Source organism: Desmodus rotundus, chromosome 8 (assembly GCF_022682495.2).
Source record: "Desmodus rotundus isolate HL8 chromosome 8, HLdesRot8A.1, whole genome shotgun sequence".
NCBI lineage: Eukaryota > Metazoa > Chordata > Mammalia > Chiroptera > Phyllostomidae > Desmodus > Desmodus rotundus.
The window spans coordinates 129,101,058-129,123,136 of NC_071394.1; the positions used below are offsets into that span (position 1 = coordinate 129,101,058).

At 54.1% G+C, this 22,079-nt stretch overlaps 2 protein-coding genes across 3 annotated transcripts; both read right to left on the reverse strand.

Annotated features, from left to right (window-relative positions):
- Window positions 1-1,378: 1,378 nt before the first annotated feature.
- LOC112309760 (serine protease 44-like) lies at window positions 1,379-5,511 on the reverse strand. The gene is made up of 5 exons (XM_045199936.3): window positions 5,175-5,511; window positions 4,729-4,885; window positions 3,829-4,094; window positions 2,774-2,937; window positions 1,379-2,008 (listed from the first exon to the last, which is right to left on the reverse strand). The coding sequence occupies exons 1-5, from the start codon at window positions 5,509-5,511 to the stop codon at window positions 1,772-1,774; spliced, it is 1,161 nt and encodes a 386-aa protein (XP_045055871.1). The 3' UTR covers window positions 1,379-1,771.
- A 4,612-nt stretch (window positions 5,512-10,123) lies between these two features.
- Window positions 10,124-20,162, reverse strand: LOC112309761 (putative serine protease 42). Of its 2 annotated transcripts, XM_053929852.1 has the most exons (8): window positions 18,333-18,417; window positions 17,874-18,190; window positions 17,381-17,507; window positions 14,125-14,689; window positions 13,667-13,823; window positions 13,216-13,478; window positions 12,221-12,381; window positions 10,124-10,971 (listed from the first exon to the last, which is right to left on the reverse strand). In XM_053929852.1, the coding sequence occupies exons 4-8, from the start codon at window positions 14,687-14,689 to the stop codon at window positions 10,735-10,737; spliced, it is 1,383 nt and encodes a 460-aa protein (XP_053785827.1). In that variant the 5' UTR covers window positions 17,381-17,507; window positions 17,874-18,190; window positions 18,333-18,417; the 3' UTR covers window positions 10,124-10,734. The 2 variants fall into 2 exon arrangements, with proteins under 2 accessions (XP_053785827.1, XP_053785829.1); XM_053929854.1 differs by lacking the exons at window positions 17,874-18,190; window positions 18,333-18,417 and adding an exon at window positions 20,044-20,162.
- Window positions 20,163-22,079: the final 1,917 nt, after the last annotated feature.

The window sequence follows — 22,079 nt, forward strand, 5'->3', positions numbered from 1 at the left end:
GGCATCACTTGGCAGCTCGTTAGAGGTGAACCTTCTCAGGTCCCACCCACACCTACAGGACTGGCAACTCTGGGAGTGGAACCGGTGGTCTGCATTTTCACAAGCCCTCCAGGGAATGTTGGTGCAAGCAAAGCATGAACACGGGGCTGAGCGGAGCCATAAGAAAGAGCAAAGCTACCTGCGGACCAAGTTATAGAACCAACTTACTGACTTTTGTTAATCCATGAATATTCAGTGGCTTCTTAAAGCAGCTGGTCAGATGCGTATTGAGAGACTGGGTTTGATGCCAGCTCTCGGTCTCTCGACCCCAGCCTTCCTCGGGCAGCACGTGGGGCAGACACTGACTGCTCTCTGAAGCCCCCAGATATCTGAGGGGAAACCTTGACCCCCTGGGAGAGCAGGGGACAGATGATTCGGAGGGAGCTGATCAGCAGCTAGACAGAGATACTCTGGGACCTTGGGCCCTGGAATGAGGATGAAGAACTACCTCCTAATACAGCGACTCCCTCTTGCCCTGCTCCCTGAGGGAATGCTGATCTTGGTAACAAAGTCGGGGGTGAGAAGAAAGTAGAAGAGAAGGAATATTCCTCATGCCCAACTTTACCCTTGATCCCAGGTCCGGTTTCTCTGGGTCCTCTGTTCTGAGCTGCAGAAGCTGTTAAATTAGGCTACAAAGCCCCCTGCAGACCCTCGGACAACTACCACAGGGGCATAGGGAGCGGGACCCAGCTGCCTGAAACCATCCCTAGGACTCACATCTGAGCTGCTAGGGACTCACCACTCCCTCTCACTGTGGGTGTCCAACCCATGGCCTGCGGGCCGCATGCAGCCCAGGCTGGCTGTGAATGCGCCCAACACAAAATCATAAATTTACTTAAAACACTATGAGATTTTTTTGTGATTATGTGTCACAATGTATTTAATGTGTGACCCAGGACAACTTTTCTTCCAGTGTGGCCCAGAGATGCCAAAAGGTCGGACACTCCTGGGGCTTAATAAGAATCCTATATGGTTCCCACGCTAGACGGGAAACCAGCCCACCGCAGGGAATGTGTATGCAACCCCACCATGTCAGGGGCAGCAGAGCTTCAGACAGCAGAGCCAGTCTCCAAACATTTATTCAGCTGACATCAGAAATCTCCACACTCCTTCACACCTCAACACAACTCGGACTGAGCCTGGATGTGACCCCCAGGGCACTGAGGAAGGGGGTCGCAGGGAAGGGGTTGACCCAGGAAGGCTTGCGTGGCAGAGCCTGGCCACTCACAGATGGATCTGCACTGGGGTGCAGGGAGCGTCTCCCCACCCCCCCCCGCTCCCCCCAGACACCTGAGTCCTGTGGAAACCACACCACAGCAGGCACAGGGTGACACCTCCTTCACTCTCTCTGGACAATCACCAAGCTGACAGGTGTGACAAAGTGTCAGGTCTAATGAGTCCACCATGGATGACGTCTCTTCCTTGGTAGACGTTCTCCAAGACGTCCGTGCAGCACCTGCTCCACCTGGCAGGTCAGCTGGCCCTGGAGCTGGGATGGCTTCACCCCTCCTTCCTGGCAGGCAGAGCACAGGCAGGGTGGAGGCGGGGCCGAGGCAGGGGCCTGGGCAGCAGGCAGGGACGCTTTCAGGACTCCAGTCTTGCCTGTACTCTCTGCTGTGTGGCTCTCCGCAGGGTCAGTGGGTCCCAACAGGAATGTGAGGGGAGGGTGGGAGGAGTGGGAGGAGAGGCCTTGTAGGAGCCTCAGAAACAGGAGGGGAGCGTGCCTCGGTGGTCACGGGGTGGCCAGGAGGCCCAGGGGCAGCCCCAGGCACAGGGGCAGGACGAAGAGTCCTGCTGAGCCAAGAGCAAAAGCCCGACTCATCCGATCAATGACCCAGTCCTTGTAGAAACTAAGTTCTGTGTAAATTCCAGGATGTTCTGTGCGACCACAGCCGTAGCCCCAGCTCACGATCCCCACCTGGACCCATGTGTCATTAAATTCACAGACCAGAGGGCCCCCAGAATCGCCCTGGAGAAAGAGAAGGATACAGAGGGATGAAAGAAGACCGACCATCAGAACAGGCTGACTGCCCAGCAAGGCACCGGGCAGGTGGGCACGCGTGGGGCTTCCCCAGGCACCCACCTGGCCCAGGGTTCTGAGAAGGATTTAAAAGTCGAAAAAAATGTTTTAAAAAGTTGAACATTTTTAACACACAGAATTTGTATATATACTGAAAAAACTGCACAGCCCTGGCTGGTATGGCACAATGGACTGAGTGCTAGCCTGCGAACCAAAGGGTTGCCAGTTCAATTCCCACTCAGGGCACAGGCCTGGGCTGTGGGCCAGGTCCCCAGTAGGGGGCATTTGAGAGGCAACCACACATTGATGTTTCTCCCTTTCTTTCTCCCTCCCTTCCCTTCTCTAAAAAATAGATAAATAAAACCTTTTAAAAAACCTGTGCACAGAAAATATTGACTATAAGCAGAGAAACTGTACATATTCTGCGATAACAATACTGAATAATGTTACCTCAGCACATTGCTAACCACATAGGTGGGGTCCAAAGCATGTGACTCTATCACTGGTGTTTCCCTCCTGAACCTCCCATCCTCCCTGTCCCCTCCAGGCAGCATCAGCTCCTCCCTCCTGAAAGCAGGTCCCACTGAGTCCCCTCAATATGCATGAAGGGTAAATGGAGGGGCTGGCAGGTGATGCAGGCGCTACTGCCTGTGGATGAAGAATCTTTGAGGGGGACAACCAAAATTCAGAGGCAGCAAAGGGCCATGAACTGACCTGGCAGGAATCCTTTCCTAGGGCATTGTAAGCACAGAGAACCCCTTTCTTCAGTATGTTCGCTGAAGTTTGTAACAGTTGCTTTAACATTTCATTACATTTCGTATAGTGAATAAGGCTTTGCTCGGCCTCCTGCAGCAGTTCTGGAGCGTCCTCCTTGGAATCTGAAGATAATGTAGGAGTAGGTGGATCTGCTCAGTAGGCCAGGACAGGAACCCCTGATGCCCACCCTGGGTCTCATACAGTGTGTTCACATGCAGACACGCTCTGAAGGCCATGGATATTGTCCCCACTTGACATTGGAGGAAATGAGACCCAGAGTTGACATGGGGAGAGGAGGCGGTAAGAATCCAAACCAAGACGGAAGAAGAAAGAACCAATCAGGACAGGAAGAGGCAGGGCCTTAAAAGCCTGGGAAATCAAAACCAAGGACCTGTCACTCTGAGTACCGTTAGTAATAGTGACAGGTGTCCTGTACATCAGTAAATTATCGTTACTTTGGAGCAGGATCACAGACTCTCAGACAGGAAGTGCCCGAAGGGTACCAATCCAGCCTCTCCCCAGGTATAGGAGGCCCTACAATTTCATCATGAGGCATTCTCTGGTCTCTCCCTTTCCCCCCCCCACACCTTTTTGGTCGACCTCCAAACTTCTTTTTTTTACTTTATTTTTTTTTATTTATTTTATTGTTGTTCAGTTGTCAGCATGGATGGAACTGGAGAGCATTATGCTAAGTGAAATGGCCTCTTCTCATTCACAGAAAACTCCCTAAACACCAAGCCAAGTACTTCCGGGTTGGGGCAGCTCAGATTAGCAGACAAATCAACATCACTGAGCTAACCCCCCCACAACTTGCTCAGTCACCCAAGCCCTTGGGTCCTGACCTACGATAGAAATGTGCAACACCATCAAATTACTTCTGGCAGCATCATCTCCACTCCCCTCCCTTAGCCACTCCCTAGAAAATTGCCTCCCTGTGTCTCCCTTTAGCTCGTAGGCTGACCCCAGGGCACCAAGCAGCCTCTTCCCTGGCCAGATCTGCTTCATAGTCTCACCTTGTTCACGCAGTTTTCCCCATCCAGTCACCCAGCACTCCGTACCAGTCTGCACCAGGAAGGTCTTTTCGGGGAAGCACACAGGCTGGATGTAGGAGGAGTAATTCACAGGGAACTTGAGCAGAGCCAGAGCAATGTCATTTTCAATTACTCCAAAAGAACTATAATCTTGGTGGATAACAATGTCTCGAACGGGGACCTCGACTGCCATCGTGGAGGTTTGCCTCAGGTGTATGTCTCCTATCTTCACCGTGTATTCCACGTGGCTGCAGAGAGAACCCGGAGGGTCTGCATTCCCCTTCTGCATGTTCTAGGTCCTTCCCAGCCTGGTCCTACCTCCAGTGCCAGCCATAAGCCACTTCCCTTCCTCCAAACCACATCCCTTCCCTGCACCCCTGGCCGCTCTACCCACTGGTTCTCTAAGTTTGGTCCTCTGATGAGCATCAATATCACATGGGAACTTGTCAGAAATGCAAATTCTCGGGACCCCCTCCAGACCTACTGAGTCAGAAACTCTGGGGGCTGGGGACAGGCAATCAGGGTTTTAACGAGCTCTGCAGGTGTCTCTAGGCTTGTTAAAGTTTGAGATCCCCAATCTAGCCAAACTGGTCTCCTATATCCAATTCCCCTTGCCAGTCTCTCCCCTCACACTGTCCCTCCCCACTGCTTGCCACTAGGTGAAGGCTAGTCCGCACTGGCTTCAAAGAAGAGGCTTTGAACCTGATTTCGCATCTTGGATTCCCAGCCTACCAAGGGCCCAAACATTACCTACAACCTGAAGAGGAGGGACTGTGATCCCCCTTTTTAGATGAGAAAGAGAAAGCTCAGGAAAGAGGACAGGACTGGCCCCGGGGCCCACAGCCTGACCTGGCGCCCAAGCCCGGGGCCTGGAACACTCACCCAAATATGCAGTGGGCTGCCGTCAGCACCCACCGATTGCCGATGAGGGAGCCTCCGCACACGTGCTCATCATTGATCCGCAGGCTCACCTGCCAGGGCCACTTCTTCTCGGAAGCCGGCCTTCCACCAATTATCCTCATAGCCCGATGGCCGCACCCTGGAGCAGGTCAAGGAAGGGAGGGACGGGAGAAAGTAAAGCCACTGACACCACCACCACCCAGACCAGATAATCCTCGGAAAGCTCAGAGCAAGGAAGGCCATGGTCCCTCTGACCCCGGCGCAGGTCTGTTTTTCCTGAGACTCCTCCCAGAATGGCCGGGGCCTCTCGGTCCAAGGGCAGGGCTGGGTCCGCTCCGAACCCCTGAGACCCTCCTGCCCCAAGGCAGGACCCACGGCCCTCAGACCTGGCCAGTTCTCTGTGACCGGGCGGGGCCCAGACAGCTCACCTGAAGCAACGGTCCGTTTTCTTGCCGCTTCTGCTGCTGGGGGTGATGTCTGCGGAGCTGCCACAGCCTCCTGGGAACCAGAGCCCCCCGGAGTGAACGCCACCCAATCGGGGGACCCTGAAGCCGCAGGGAATTCTGGGGCCTCCGAGGGTCCCTGGACCCCTACGGGTGGCAGCTTCCACAGGCTCGCCCCTGGGTCCTGGCGGCCGCCCTCCGAGGGGGTGGGAGAGTGTGAGGGCGGTGCAGTCCTGCCCTGCGCCCCCTCCCCAACAGTGCTGGCCTCCCAGAGCCGGGGCTGAAGGAGCAGGAGCCAGACCAGGAGGCCCAGGGACGCCATGGCACCGCCGGTGGCCTCGGCCCTCTGATGGCGCCCCCTCGCGGCTGCTCCAGCCCCTGCCCTGCAGGAAGCCCGAGTCTGCGGGCAATCAGGGCCGCCTCGCAACCCGCAGCGCCGTGAGGTCATCTGGGGGTCAGGGCCTGGGCCGGCTGCGGGACTCCGGGACTCCGGTGAGTCTTCTTTCTCTTCAGCTGGGCGTGGACTCATTAATGGGGTGCTTCCCAGGCACTCAGCGTCCCCTGGCCCAGGTCCCTGGCCGCAGAGAACAGCAGCCACCCCAATGCCTGATGTTCACACAGATCCATCCACAAGCGCATCTAATCCTGCTGCGCTTGGACTGGGCCTTTCTCAGCATATCCCTCTCCTACTTGTTTACAATAAAAAATTTAAGCTCAACATGGACGTTGCCCTTTACTAACCACTGCATGAGAAATAATAGTGCTCCCTTTAAAAAGAAAAAAATCAACACCCACATGAAAAGAGCCATCAGCAAAATGCACGTCAAAGCCCCAGTGGGATACCATTGCACACCTAACAGACTGGCTAAAATTAAAAATAGTGACAACACCGCACACTGACAAGGATACAGAGATACTGGGTAATTCATACATTGTGGTAGGAATGTAAAATATTACAACCTCTCTGGAAAACAGATTGGCGGTTTCTTAAAAAATAAAATATGTAATTACCATACAACCCAGTAATTGCACTCCTGGGCATTTATCCCAGAGAAATAAAGATTTATGTTCACACACAAAAATAACTGTTCAAATGTTTATAGTAGCTAAATTCATAATACAGTAGTTCCCCCTTATCCACGGTTTCACTTTCTGTGGTTTCAGTTACCCCTGGTCAACTGCAGTCCAAAAATATTAAATGGAAAATTCCAGAAATAAACAATTCATAAGTTTTAAAGGTCCCTCTGTTCTGGGCAGGGTGACGAAATCTCACGCTGCCCTGCTCTGTCCTGCCAGGAATGTGGGTCATCCCTTGGTGTGGCATCTCCACGCTGTCCTCTGCCCACCCGCTAGTCACTTAGTAGCCATCTCCACCCTCAGGCTGACTGTCTCAGTATCACAGTGCTTGTGTTCAAGTCACCCTTATCTTACTTACTCATGGCCTCGAAGCGCAAGAGTAGTAAATACTGGCGATTTGGACGTGCCAGTGAGGAACTGTAACGTGCTTCTCTTAAGTGAAAAGGTGAGTACACTATAAGGTATTTGGAGACCACATTCACATAACTTTTATTATATTATCTTGTTATATTTGTTCTTCTTTTTTAATTACTAGTTATTGTTGTTCATTTCTTGCTATGCTTAATTGATAAATTGAACTTATAGGTATATATGTATAGGAAAACACACAGCACAATTTACCCTTGAACAACATGGGGGTTGGGGTGCCAACACCGCTCGTAGTTGAAAAATCCACACATAGCTCTGGCTGGTGTGGCTCAGGGGATTAAGCACTGGGCTACAAACCGAAGGGTCGCTGGTTCAATTCCCAGTTGTAGCATGTGCTTGGGTTACAGGCCAGGCCCCCATTTGGGGGCATGTGAGAGGCAACTAATCAATGTATCTCTCACACATTGATGTTTCTCTTCCTCTCTTTCTCCCTCCCTTCCCCCTCTCTTAACATAAATTAAAAATCTTTAAAAAAAATAAATAAAAGTACATAAATAAAATCTTTAAAAATAAATCATAAAATCGAGAATTAAAAAAAAAAAATCCACATATAACTTTTAGCTCCCCTAAAACTTAGCTACTAATAGCCTAGTGCTGACAGGTAGCCTTACTAATAACATAAACAGTTGATTAACACATATTTTGTATATTATATGTATTATAGAATATATTTTTACAATAAAGTAAACTAGAGGGAAGAAAACCTTTTTAAGAAAAATTATAAAATACATTTACTCTACTGTACATATTTATTGAGAAAAATCTCAGTATTTTGTGTATCAGCGGGCCTGTCCCATCCAAAGCCATGTTCAAGGGTCAACTGTATGGATGGGGTTCGTACTGTGCATGGTTTCGCCGTCCCCTGGGGGTCCTGAAATGTGTTCCCTGCAGATAAGGGGGGAACATCTGGAAACAACCCTGCAGTAGACAGAATAATGGCCCCCAAAGATGTCCACAGTCTAATCCCTGGAACCCGTGCACACGTTCCTTCACATGGCAAAAGGAATGTGATGAAATAAAACGTCTTGAGGGGTGAGGTTAACCTGCATGACGTACACAAAAGTGGCCCCAGCGCTTTGCAGTTCCTCCCATCGAGAGCCGAAGTCGGGCGGAGCAACACGCAGCCTTGTCACTTGGGGCATATGACCTGGCGGATCCTATGCTGCTAGAGTTTGCTGTGGGGGATGAAAGTGCTGTCTCTGCTATGTCCTGTTTGGAACGCCGCATTACAGTCCCCTATAGTTCTGGAGCAAGACCATACTGTCTGCGGTGAAGAAACTGTACTTTCTTTGAAAAGCAACTCCTGACACACTACTGAACTAAATGCCAGACCGCGGGAACTTAAGGGGCTAAGAGATCAGCACCTCCTGTCCTAAGGTGGACATTTAACCTTACGTCTATTCTGTGACCCAACGTTCCTCTCCAAGGTTTATTCCTAAAAGAAGTGGAAGCAGGTAGACACAAAAAGTCTTGTGCTGAAATGTTCATTAGTCCCCAACTGGAAACAGCCCAATGTCCAACAACAGGAGCAAAAACAAACTGTGGAAAAGTCATGCGATGATTACTATTCAGCAATTAAAAGCAATGAACTAATGACATGCATAACAACATGGGTGAATCTCAAAAAAGAGCCCTCACTGGTGTGGCTCAGTAGATTGAGCGCCGGCAGGCAAACCAAAAGGTCGCCAGTTCGATTCCAAGTCAGGGAACCTGCCTGGATTGCTGGCTAGGTCTCCAGTTGGGGGTGTGCCAGTTGGGGGCTTGCGAGAGAAAACTGGTCCTTGTATTTCTTGCACACTGATGTTTCTCTCCCTTCCCCTCTCTCTAAAAAGAAATAAATAAAATCTTTAAAAAAAAAACCAGTATGTGGAAGGTAAGCCAGACACAAAAGAGCAATTAATGTATTATTGCATTAATATGTGATTCAATTACATGCAAATCTGATCTGATAGGGATCAGAACAGTGTGTACCTCTGGAAGGGGATGAGTAAACAGGGACACAAGGGAATGTCCTGGATTGATGGAAATAGTATCTATTATAATTTGTTTGGCATTAACGTGGAGGATACATTTGTTAAAACTCATAAAATTATACACTACAATGTGCACATTTTACTATATGTAAATTACACCTTGATAAAGAAAGTAATATAAAAATTCACTATGAGATAATAGTCATTCATTGACATAAGCTTTTAACCTTACCTATTTTTAAAAATACAGAAAAAAGCAATGGCATATAGCAAAGTAGAAATAAACGGAATTTAGTCTTAATAATAAATGACTTTAAATACTTATATTCAAAACCACCCAGAAATAAAACCCCAGAGAATACCAATTGAATCAGTCAGGATGAGGTTTTTCTATGAATAACTGAGCCCAATGATGACAGTGTCTTAATTAAAAGAGGTCATTTCTCTCTTGCATCAAGAGCTGTAGCGGCAACCCTACAAATTCCAGGGAGCCGACTTTCTCCTAAATTCCTGTTCCTCACCCTAAGCGTGTCCCTCACGTCCCAAGACAGCTGTTCAAGCTCCACCACCATGTGCACATTCCAGCCAGGAGAGAAGTGATGAAGAAGGGCTTGTCCTCCCTCTAAGGATACTTCCCAAAATCCATACCCAACATTTGCTTGTGTTTTATTAGCCAGGACTTAGTGCCACACTTAGATACATGGGAGGCTGGGAACTGTGGTCGTGATCCCGGTCAACACATGCCCAGACAGAGGGGAGGAAAGGTGCCAGGGGAGCCAGTTAGCAAGCTTTACCGCAGCCCACGTCTTCATCCACCTAAATATTCACGTGCGTCTTCTCTTCGTATGCCACACTCACAGAATCCCGTCCTGAAAGAAGGCAACCTCACACTCGCACGAACAGGAAATGGGGGGCAGTGAGGTGCTCTGCATCATGACAAAGAGCTCCTCTGGGACCAAAGGGGAGTGAGGAAAATGAGCCAGCAGAGGCAGTGACCCCAACCTATCCTCTCCCTGGGCTTCAACCCTGTCTTGTGTAGCTTGGTCAAGGCGCTCTGGCGCTAGGGCTCTAGGGGAGCTGCTGGAACAGGCAGAAAACAGGGGCTGCAGTCTGGATGTGCTCCCTGACTCCTCTTGGTCCCAGGCGCTCACTTCCTCTTTCCCAGATGCAATGGTAGCAAACACAGCTACAAAGCTCCTGCAGACAGGCTGACGGCTGAGGAGCACCAGCGGGACCCACCTGTAGACCCACCTGTGGAGTGCCTCTCAGGGTAGGCCAGGCCCTCCCCTCTCACAGCAGGGCTTAAAGAGCATCATAAACATCTTCCCGCAATAAACGTGAGCTAAGTTCTTCTCAGTGGCCCCACGCCCCAGACCAGCAGAAATGCAGAACACACGAGCCAGTCTCCAAACATTTATTCGACTGACATCAGAAATCTCCACACTCCTTCACGCCTCAACACAACTCGGACTAAGCCTGGATGTGACCCCCAGGACACTGAGGAAGGGGGTCGCAGGGAAGGGGTTGACCCAGGAAAGCTTGCGTGGCAGAGCCTGGCCACTCACAGATGGATCTGCACTGGGGTGCAGGGAGCTTCTCCCCGTCCCCCCGCCCTCCCAGACACCTGAGTCCTGTGGAAACCACACCACAGCAGGCACAGGGTGACACCTCCTTCACTCTCTCTGGACAATCACCAAGCCGACAGGTGTGACGAAGTGTCAGGTCTAATGAGTCCACCATGGATGACATCTCTTCCTTGGTAGACGTTCTCCAAGACGTCCGTGCAGCGCCTGCTCCACCTGGCAGGTCAGCTGGCCCTGGAGCTGGGATGGTTTCACCCCTCCTTCCTGGCAGGCAGAGCACAGGCAGGGTGGAGGCGGGGCCGAGGCAGGGGCCTGGGCAGCAGGCAGGGACGCTTTCAGGACTCCAGTCTTGCCTGTACTCTCTGCTGTGTGGCTCTCCGCAGGGTCAGTGGGTCCCAACAGGAATGTGAGGGGAGGGTGGGAGGAGTGGGAGGAGAGGCCTTGTAGGAGCCTCAGAAACAGGAGGGGAGCGTGCCTCGGTGGTCACGGGGTGGCCAGGAGGCCCAGGGGCAGCCCCAGGCACAGGGGTGGAAGGAGGAGCACCGCTGAATAGGAAATGGTAGCCCGGTTCACCACTGCGATGATCCACCCAGTATAGACTGCAATGTCTGTGTAAACTCCAGGCACCTGTCTACGACCACAGCCGTAGCCCCAGCTCACGATCCCCATCTGGACCCACGTGTTATCATACTCACAGACCAGGGGGCCCCCAGAATCTCCCTGGAGAAAGAGAAAGAAACAAACTGCAAGACTGGGAGGGCACCCAGATCCGAGCAAATTGGCTGCACTGCACGGCGCAGCAGTGGGGGAACTGCACAGCGGGCCTTCCCCAGGCCCCCACCAGGCCCAGGTCCTGTGCATGTGAGAACTAAGAATTGAAAAGTTAATGGGAAAACTTTAATATCTTCCAAGGCTATTATGACTGGTTATTTCCCAAACCGCAGTGGTTGTAAAACACTCTGTCACCTCTGATGAGAGCCCCCAGATCCTTTCATCTGGCCCAGCGTTTCTCTAGAGGTCCTAACCCAGAGAGCCAGCTGCCTCCACAGTGTGCGCTCCACTCCCAGGCACCCCATACACACACACCCCGGCTCAGGCAGAACTCCTGTCCTTCCCCAAAGCTGCTCTGGTGGCCCCACCACTCAGCCAGAAACATTCAGCCTCCCCTCGCCCCCATCCTCACAGGCAGGTAGGCAGGCAGTCACCAAGAATGACTAAACGCACCTCCGTCCCCCACCCCACTGACCCAGGCCCTGCTCAGGACTCGGCGTCTTCCCCTAGCCTACAGCCCTGCCTGGACGACGACATCTGGAAACTCGGTACAGCATTCCAGGCCACACACATTCTGGTTCCAACCCCCTTCTTTGGCCAGAGTTGCTACCCGAAGACCTGTAAAATGTTCCCTAAATGTGACATGTCCCTTTGGACCTCTGAGCCACTGTCCCTGCTGTTCCCTCTCCCTAAACTGCTGTTCTCTTTCCCAGAAATCCAAATACTCATCCTCTAAGACCCGGCTCAAACAGCCCCTCCCCAGGAGGGCAGCTTGGTGCACAGGGCAGACTGTGGGCCTGGGGGGCCTGCAGGCTCTTGCAGGGGGGGAACCTTGAACTAATAATGTCCTCGGCCCTCACCACACCTGTAGGACAAGGATGATGTCCGCGCTGTAGGGCTGTGATGTGGTTGCTCGAGCTACTGTGGGTAACGCTCACACCAGCACAGGAAGTGCCCTCTAGGAGGAACTCAATGAAGGGAACTTGCATTATTAGCATTCCCTGTCCCCATCTTCCCCACACCCCGAGGGCCCCCAGGCAGTGAGGCAGCTCGGGGGAGCCATGAGGGCTTCTCCCCCGGCATCTCCTCAAGGGTGCAAAGAGGAGGGAGTAAATAGCCCAGGCCCTGCCACTCGGGAGTGAGGAAGCTTTGCGGTGACCGCCTCCACACCGAGGCAGGAAAGGGTCTGTGCACTCACCTGGCAAGAATCCTTCCCTGTGCCTTCGTAGCCGCAGATCATCCCTGGCAGCACCAAATCCTTAGTCTTTCCCATGGCCTTCTTCACCATCTCATTACACTTATCATAGTAGATGATGTATTGGTCGACCTGCTGGAGCCTAAATGAAGCCCATTCGCCACCTACAAGTAAAGGCACGCAGCAGTGGGTGGACCTGTGCGGGGGACAGCGAGCCCCCAAGCGCCTAGACTCCACACCGAAGAGGGCAGAACCGTGGGCACTGTCCCCATTTGACGCCAGAGGAAATGGAGGCCCCAAGGTGTCATGGAGAGAAGAGCAGGTAAGAGCCAAAACCAAGCCAGGAGAAGGAAGGACAGATCAGGACAGAAAAAGGCACGGCCTCACTGGTTGAGAAATGACAGTCAAGCGCCTGTCACTTCGAGTGTCAGCAGTCACACAGACAGGTGTCCTGTGCTCTGGTGCCGTGTCTTTACTCGGGGGAGGGATCCCGTACTCTCGGACCGGAAGTGGCCCAAAGGCACCAAATCCAGCCTCACCCTGGAGACAGGAGGCCACTCCGCTTCCCGGGGCTCTGCCCAGACCGGCGGACGGGGCCCCACCAAGGCAGGTACTTCCAAGGCGGTCACAGGTCTGACCGCAGACAGCGCGCCACGCCCCGAGCGGAAATCCACCCTGCACGGAACGCCGGAGCACGTGGCTGTGTCCCCAGGGAACCTACAAGTACCCCCAAAGCAGCCAGGCACCACTTCCCACAAGTCTGCAGAAGGACACCCCCCCACCCCACCCCCCACCCCCGGCATAGCTTCCCCCGAGAGCCGCTCAGGTTCCCAGGACCGGTGCTTTTTCCACGGGGCCCAATGGCTGGGCCGGAGGCGATCCGGAACCACACCCCGGCGGCCCTCCGCAGCCCTGCCCCTCCCTGCGGCCTCCTCGCCTGGTCCAGGGAAGAGGCTGCCTCCCCCGGCCCCAGCTTGCGCGCTGCCGCCCAGCCTCACCGATTTCTTGTGTTCTGCCCCATCCGGTCACCCAGCACCTGGTCCCAGCGGCCACTTTGAACGTCGCGTCCGGGATGCAAATGGGCTGGATGGTGATGGTGAAATTCACAGGGTAGTGAAGCTGGACAAGGGCCAGGTCATGGTGAATGGTCCCAAGCGTGGAGAACCGCGGGTGGACAGTGATGCTTTTGACAGGCACCACCACGCTGGTGATTTTCTGGAAGACGCTCTGATCCCCCATCTTGACGCTGTACTGGTGCCGCCTGCGGGAGAGAGGGCAGGCCCCTAGCGGAGACCCTAGCCCTCCCGTCTTCCCCACGTGGGCTTCTCTGGCTTCCGGTTTGGGTTCGGCTTCAGCTTCCGGTCTGCGTGGCCGCCTCGCCCGCGCCGCAGACCCGGGTGGGGGGTGTCTGAGGAGGGCAGGCCCGGCGCCTCCGTCCGCGCGCCTCACCTCAAGATGCAGTGGGCTGCCGTCAGCACCCACTGCTGCGCGATGAGGGTGCCCCCGCACACGTGCCTGCCGCCGACCCGCAGGCTCACCTGCCACGGCCACTCGCCTTCCGCCGCGTCCTGGCCGCCCACGATCTTCGTGAGCATGCGGCCGCACACTGCGCCAAAGACAGTGCGGGCAGAAGGACCTCAGTAAACAGGGCCTGTCTCCCCGGGGCGCCCCCTTCCCCTCAGACAGCCTCGAAGGCCGCGTCCTCTGAAGCTCCGGCCACGTGCTTCCGAGACCCTGGGCCTGTCCCTCTGACCTCCCAAGGCCGAGCCGTCCTGCTTGGACCCCACAGGCAGGGCTGCGGTCACTTGGATTCCCGAGGGCGGAGTCTGGCGCCCGCCCCCCCCCCCACCACCGCCAAGCAGCCCCGTCCGAGCCCTCGCCTGGTGACTCCCAAAACGAAGAGTCACCTGGGGTGAACTCCACCACCTTAAAGCCTCCCGCAGCATCTTGGGAGTTGGGGGCCTCCGAGGGTCCGTGAACCCCTGCAGGTGTCAGCTTCCACAGGCTCGCCCCGGGGTCCTGGCGGCTGCCCCCCGAGGGCGAGGGCATGGGAGAGGGTGAGGGCAGCGCAGTCCCGCCCTGCGCCCCCTCCCCACTTGCGCAAGCCTCCCAGAGCCGGGGCTGAAGGAGCAGGAGCCAGACCAGGAGGCTTAGGGACGCCATGGCACCTCCGGCGGCCTCGGCCCTGCAGGAGCGCCCCCTCGCGGCCTGACGGCAAATGGGGGGCCATGGGGTCATCCAAGGGGCGGAAACTGCGGGGCCTGTCGCCACAAGATGCCTTGCCTGAGCGGGAAATGTCACACTCTCTGTTTCACTGAGATCCGCGCTGCAGACTGCGTCCAGCTGGAGCCCTGCCCCGTACGGAGGGGTTCGGGTACTTCTGGGAGAAACTGTCCTCCCAAGGCGGCGCCTCCAGACACCCCTGCCCTCTCCGGTGTGGTACCTGGCCTGGCGCTGGTGAGGAGAGGCCATCTGGGAACGAGATGAGGAACACCCGGTTTTCCAGTGTCCCGACTTACTACAACATATGACCTAAGATGTCTGCTTTTCCGTGAAAAAAATTACAAGTCACGCAAAGGAACAGGAAAGTTGGACCAGTACCCAGCAAAAGAAGCAGATAACAGAAGCTGTCTTTGAGGGGCCCCATGTGCTGGACAGACTACACAAGCACGTCAAAAACAGCTACTTTAAATACAAGATGTTCGAGGAAGTACAAATAATTATGCTCATACATCTATATGGTATACATGTGTGCATCTATACACACATCTCAATTGATGAAAGAAAGCGTTTGACAAAAATTTAACACCCCTAATGATAAAAAAATCAGTGAACAGGAATAGAAATTTTCAATATTTTAAAAGCCATATATGAAAAACCCACAGTGAATGTCATACTCAAAATGAAAGACTAAAAGCTTTTCCCTAAAAGCAGGGGCAAAATAAGGATGCCTGCTTTCCCACTTATGTGCAACATGTTACTGAAAGTTCTAGCCAGAGCAATTAGGCAAGAAAAAGAAATAAAGTCACCCAAATTGGAAAGGAAGAAGTCAAATTATCTCTGTTCACAGATAGCAGGATCTTATATATAGAAAACCCTAGAGAATCCAGACTTCCGGCCAAGATGGAGGCGTAGGTAGACGCACTGTGCCTCCTCGCACAACCAAAAGAAGGACAATTTAAAAACAAAAAACAACCAGAACTGACAGAAAATCAAACTGTATGGAAGTCCGACAACCAAGGAGATAAAGAAGACACACTCACCCAGACTGGTAGGAGGGGCGGAGACGGGCAGCTGGGTGGAGAGGACTCTGGTCAAGGCCACAGCTGGTGGGCCAGGCAGGGCTGAGGCCGGCAGACCAGGCGGTCCCACATTCGTGTGCAGGAACAACTGGGGAGCGACACAGACCACGCAACCCAGGGCTCCAGCGCGGGGAAATAAAGCCTCAACCTCTGATTGAAACAACCCGTGGGGGTTGAGGTGGCAGCAGGAGAAACTCCCAGCCTCACAGGAGAGGTTGTTGGAGAGACCCACAGGGGCCTAGAGTGTGCACAAGCCCACCCACTCTGGAATCAGCACTAGAGGGGCTCAATTTGCTTGTAGGTAGCGGGGGAAGTGACTGAAAACCGGCAGAGAGTGGAGCAAGCACCATTGTCCCCTCTCAGACCCCTCCCCCACATGCGGCACACAGCACAGTGAGGTGGGTTGCCCACCCTGGTGAACACCAAAGGCTCCGCCCCTTTACATAACAGGTACACGGAGAGGGAAAAAAAAAAAGGCCCAAATGAAAGAATAGGTCAAAGCTCCAGAAAAAATACAACTAAGTGATGAAGAGATAGCCAACCTATCAGATGCACAGTTCAAAACACTGGTAATCAGGATGCTCACAGAATTGGTTGAATATGGCCGAAAATTAGATGAAAAAATGAAGGCTATACTAAATGAAATAAAGGAAAATGTACAGGGAGCCAACAGTGACGGGAAGGAAACCAGGGCTCAGATCAACGGTTTGGACCAGAAGGAAGAAATAAACATCCAACCAGAACAGGATGAAGAAACATGAATTCAAAAAAATGAGGAGAGGGTTAGGAACTTCCAGAACACCTTTAAACGTTCCAACATCCAAATCATAGGGGTGCCAGAAGAAGAGGAAGAGCAAGAAATTGAAAACTTATCTTAAAGGGGGGAAAGAAAGGGGAGAGAGGGAGGGAAGGGAGGGGAGGAAGAAACTGAGTTATATATGGGCAGGAAAATCCGAAATGCATCATTTGTGAAAGATATAATTGCTTTCTAAAACAAATCCAAATGAACCAACTGAAAAATTAATAAAACAATAAGAGAAAAAAACTAAGAGGGCTGGGGAGAGATCAATATACAAAATCAATAGCTTTCTATTCCTTAGCAATAACAAATTAGAACATATAATAGGAAAACAAAGATATTCTATTAATGATAGCCACTCACATTTTTGGAAATACCTAGGAATTGGCACGAGACGTCACACCACATGCCCAGCTTCCTGCAACCCTTTCTCATCACTGTCCTCCTGACTCCCAGGGCCCCAGCCACACTGGCCTTCTTGATGGGCCTCACTGGCTGTCCCTTTGCCCCCAAATATCCACACAGCTCATTGCCCCACCTCCTGGGTCTATACCAGGGTCAGCAGACTTTTTCTGTAAAGGCCAGATAGTAAATATCTTAGGCATGGTGGGCTAAGAGACAAAATCAAGACTATTACGCAGGCACTTATATATAATAAGAGAGAAAACAAATTTCCACAATTTTGTCTATTGATGAAATGTGAAATGTATTTTTTAAAAATAACTGAGTACTGTTTTTTGTTTTGGTTTTGGTGTTTTTTGTTTTGTTTTGTTTGGTAACACAGGTCAACTAAGGACAAGAATGGAATTCTTTCGGGGGGATAACATCAAAGTTAGTGCTCCCTACCATGGAATGGATTGCACATGTCCTTCTGTGAAAACCATTCTCAGCTAAGAGGTGGTGGGCCAGCTATACTCACATGTCACCTCCTCAGTGAGGCTCTCCAGGACACTCTCTCAAAAATTGTCCCACCACACAACTCTGCCCTCTCAATCCCTCTCACCCCCTCTACCATACTCTGCAGCACTTCTCACAATCTGACATACTGTATCTTTTACTCACGTGTATATTGGCAGTCTTCCCCTTCTGTATGTAAACTCTATGTGGGCAGGGTTTTTGTCTGTCGTGTCACTGCTGTATTCCCAGCACCTGGAACATGTCTGGCACATGGTAGGCACTCAATAAATATCTGTTGAATGAATGGATGGATGGATGACTGAATGAATAGAATTGTAGTGAGGAGAGAATGTGTTAATACCTATAAGCGCTTAGAGCATTGCCTGGCACATGCTCAGTAAGTATTCGTCACTATTATTGTTACTTTCAGAAGTAACAACACCTAGAAAGTGCACACTCCAGGGCTAACAAACAAAATCTTCCAGCCACCGGACGTGTCCACCATCTGCCTACCTGCCTGTTGCATTTCCTACCTCCCCAACCCTGCCCCAGGAAGCCCAGCCCTTCAGTGCCTGGCCCTTCAGCTTCCCCAAAAGCCCCCTCCTCCCACCTTCTGGAAATCAATGTTCCTGGGGGCCATCTCTTCCCCGGCACTGACCCCTTCTCTAATCCCACAGCAGCACCATCCCGCGGGCCAGGAAATGAGAGGTGAGAGGTTACGTTTTCCGGAATCATACGAAGCAGGGGCAGGGGCTGGGGAGAAGAGCACACAACACAGCAGACAGATGGATGGACAGCTTTCTGGATGAGCCAGCAGCTGAGCTGGGACTGCAGACCAGAACCCCTCCTCCCTGCGGACTTCTCCGCCAGGCGTCAGGGGCTCACTCGGGAGCCGGCTCCGCCCCCTGGCCCAGGGCCAGCCGTCATCCCCGTGAGGTCAGCCACGGGCCCGCGATTTCGGGGAAATACCAGCTCCTGATTAAAAACAGGCGGTGGTCAGGCCCCTGCTGCTTTCCCAGTAGAAACTAGGGTGTTTGTTCCGAGAGGAACAAGAGTGGGCAGGGCCTGGCCAGGGCCTGGCCAGGGCCACGAAGGCGGGAGACTTGAGTGGCAGTACCTGGTCGTGGATCAGGACGTCCGGGGGAACAGGGGATGGCGGGAAAGACAGGGCGGGGTTACCCAGGCGTTCTGGCAAGGGCAACCTGCGTGGGGGACGGCCACACAGCACGTGGAACTGAGCCGACCAGAGAGGGTCGCAGACTGTGGCCTGGAAGCCACGCGGAGGCAGGCAGGGCAGCCTTCACGGAGACCTACACTCACACTAAGGCAGTGGGCGGGGCCTAAGAAAACCCGACGAGACTAAGTCCCTCCTTCCTGGGTGGGCAGCTGGCGGCCCCCAGCCCCCGTCCCTGCGGAGCCGCCCGCCCCGCCTCCCCGGGTGCCGGCGCAGCGCCCTGCAGGGGGCGACCGAGGGCCATCCGCCGGCGCAGGCCCGGGCCGCCGGGCAGCCGGCATCTGGAGCGAGTTAGGCCCGGGCGGCCTGGCGGGCGGCGGCGTGAGCTCATCCCGGCCCGCCCCGCTGCGGTTTCCCGGCGCGGCAAGGGGAACAGAGCACAGAAGCGCCTCCGCGGGCCGGCTGGGGGCGCGCGGCGGGAGCAGCGACTCCTCCCGGGATGTGGGTGTGAGCGGGGAGGCAGCAGTGTGTGTGTCACTGGCGCGTCGCCCAGGGCGGTCTGAGCCCTGGGAGCCGGCCGCCAACATGTGTCGCTGTGTGTCACCCTGTGCCGTGGCTTGTGAGGGTGTGTATGTCCCCATGGGGGAAACACTGCGTGTAATAAGTTGCACACATCCCAGCACATACTTCTCATTTTACAGAAAAGAAGGCCAAGTGCAAAGGAGGAGGGCCAGGGCGGTGGCACAAGGCTGGGGCTCTTGGCTGCCTAACCCTAAGCCTGTGTCCCCATGTGTGCAGACGCTGGGAGCCAGCCGAGTGTTCCACAGTGCTGGGATCCGCATTTGGGGGCCCACCTCCCCTCCCCCTACACACAAACTCAGCTCCCTGGTCACTGTCCCTCCACACCCACACCCTCCTTCCTCAGGACCTTGGGCACTTCTCCTTTAGAAGGGAAGAAGGGACCCCTTCACACCAGGATCATGGCTAATAATGACACACACAGACCACATAGGAGGACACAGACACACACCCAGATACAGACTCATGCATGGAGACACATGTATAAGGGGACACTCTCCTATTAGCGGGACTCCAAGCCTGGAGAGCCAACAGGCGGGTTGCCAGGTGGTGGTAAGCCTTGGGGAGGCCTCTTGGTGAGAGGCCAGCACCCTTGCCAGGGGCAGGGAGCAGGAGGGCTGGAGATCACTGACCCCTGAATCTTCAGGGTTCTGGCTCCCTGAAATAGACCCTGAGGGTGCTGCCCATGGCATGAAGGGCCCCAGAGACCCCAGGACAACCAGGGCCAGGAGCCAGAGTTGGGACATGCCACTGTGGGCATATCCAGGCTCAAAGTGGGGAGCTGGGGCTGGAGCAGGTGCCTCTGAGCACCTAGGGCTCCCCCCACCCATCAGGCCATCCTCACTTTGGACCTTCACCTCAGGGACCTCCAGTCCCAGCTGGGGTAGCCACAGCTCCAGTCATGCTGGAGACCTCAGGAAGGTGGCACTGGCCACCCAGAACCCGCCTGTCTTCCTGGCTGGGTTCGCAATGACATGCCCCCACCCTCCTCCCTTGACCCCACAGCTAGGTGGTGGCTCTGAGACAAGGATCATGCCTGGGAGATGTGGCATATGGGTCCATCACCCTTCCTTACCAGCTATTACTGCCAGGGCCCAAAGCACGTGTTGGCAGAGCTTGCAAGGAAGCTAAGTCTCCATGTCCCCACGGTGTCCCCACCTGTGAGACTCAGAGGACAGCATGCCCTGGCTAGGCCTCTCCAGGGAGTGTTAACTCCGAAGGGATGCACATCTACCGTAACCACCAGGATCCTCACTCCCTAGATACTGGGGCAAGCTGGGTGAGGGATTTTTCAACTGGAATGACTCTGGTTTACATAACCAGAGCCTCCAAATTACTTAGCAAAACATGTTTGCTTTTTAATTAACATGTGCTTGAAAAACAATGGTTTTAATTAAAGTGGGTGGGGGAGAGAAGGGATGGTGGGGGAGAACAGTTCAAGGAGCTCCAAGATGGGGCCCACACTTCCTAAAAATAAAGTAGGAGCCCAACCCCAAGCCAGCAGAGGCTGGGAGGCCAGCTCCCTTGGGGAGCACTCGGAACAACCCCACCTGCCTTCACCCCTCTCCAGCGCCCTCTCGGGGAATGTGCCCTTTTGCTGGCAGTTTCACGGCTCCCTTACCCGCTGTTCCCTCATCCCCTCTGGAAAGGGGTGGGCTTTTAGAAAGCAGTCTTTGGGGTAAATGATGGGGGTCCACCAGGCAGAGAAAAAAGAGGGAACAGCATGAGGGAAGACCTGAGAGTGGGCGTCTTGTTGGGGGAACATTAAGTTTACCAGGGAGGGAGATACAAGAGGTGGGGGAACGTGACCAGTGAAGAAGCCAGATCCCCCAGACCCGTGGACTGGAACGGTAGGGCTGGGCCCAGATGTCCAAGCCTCAGGAAGACGGGGAGAGGGGGAGTGAGGAGTTGAGGAGTTGAGCTGGGGCCGGGAACACAGAGGGAGGAGGGAGGGATTGGCCGAGGGATTGACAGATGGAGGAGAGAGGCAGTGGAGGCTGGAGGCAGGAGGTAGCCTGGGGCCTGGGGGCTTCCCGGTCAGAGGCGGATGGCCAGGGCTGCAGGTTTGATAAGACCAGCAGGGGGCAGCGTTGGCCCCATCATCGGGAAGCAGGAGGCACCCCCCCAGTGGGTGCTCAGCAAATGCTGGAGGAAGGGTGAGAATGAGGAGCTGTCCCTCCAAGTCAGCCAGAGCTTCTCCTCTTTCTGGCCTTTTGGGGCCAGCACTGGGGCCAGAGGTCAGCATCCCCACCCCCTCGCCCATACAAGCAAAGGAAGATTGAGAGGAAGCCTCTGGGGAGTGAGGGTACCCCACCTGGGTCGAGTCAGGTGGCTCCAAACCCCCAGCTCCCAGTGGCCCCGCCCAGTACCCTGTTTCTCATTAGGGGCCTTCTGGCCTCCCCCGCCCTACATGAAACGTGCCTTCCGATACTTAATTCATTACACTCCGCCTGGGTGGGAGGCCTGCGGGGGTTATTTTTCCCCTGAGCTCAGACATTCCTCCACATTTCAAAGCAGCTGTCGCCTTCCCCAACCACCCAGAGGCCCAAGCTCAGAGTCCAGAAGGGGCCTCTCCAGGGCTCAACACCGGCGGCTCACACACCTGCAGCCCAGCACAGAAAGGAAACTGAGGCTGAGAGACAGCCTCAGGGCCCCTGCAGGAACCTCCTCTCACACGCTACACCTGAACTTACCTCCCCTCAAGCTGGGATCCCCCTATGTGCCCCCGTCACCCTCCCAGAACACTGCCTTCCTTGCGCCTCTGGGCCGCCTTCCACACAGGTGACCTCAGGGGTTCCCTCTACAATGCACAGGGAGCCCTTGCCTCCGACCCGCCAGAGTAGATGTGCAGACAGTTCCCAGGCCCCTGGCCTGCTCAGGGCCAGAACTACCTGAGCCCCTCACTGTGTCATGGTTTTACAGAAGGCAAGGCCCACCTAGAAACTAGGAGGGCTAGGGTCAGCCCAGTGGACTACCGAGGGGTCGGGTTCAGGGAGGAGCAGGTCTAAGGACCTAGTTCCGGAGTCTAGGGGACTAGAGAGGTCCTGGGCAGAGTTTTGTCTGACGTCAGAGAGCTGCCCCATCCAGCGAAACAGAGGGTGAGCTCCCTGT

Excerpts from the sequence above, each read along its gene's own strand:
- LOC112309760 (XM_045199936.3), bottom strand. The coding sequence starts at position 5,511 with ATGGCGTCCCTGGGCCTCCTGGTCTGGCTCCTGCTCCTTCAGCCCCGG. Across the intron at positions 4,886-5,174 it reads AAAACGGACCGTTGCTTCAG|GGTGCGGCCATCGGGCTATG; the intron begins GTGAGCTGTCTG and ends GACCTGCTCCAG. Across the intron at positions 2,009-2,773 it reads TAGGAAAGGATTCCTGCCAG|GGCGATTCTGGGGGCCCTCT; the intron begins GTCAGTTCATGG and ends CTCTTTCTCCAG.
- LOC112309761 (XM_053929854.1), bottom strand. The coding sequence starts at position 14,689 with ATGGCCTCTCCTCACCAGCGCCAGGCCAGGTACCACACCGGAGAGGGC. Across the intron at positions 13,479-13,666 it reads GCAGCCCACTGCATCTTGAG|GCGGCACCAGTACAGCGTCA; the intron begins GTGAGGCGCGCG and ends TCTCTCCCGCAG. Across the intron at positions 10,972-12,220 it reads CAGGGAAGGATTCTTGCCAG|GGAGATTCTGGGGGCCCCCT; the intron begins GTGAGTGCACAG and ends CTCTTTCTCCAG.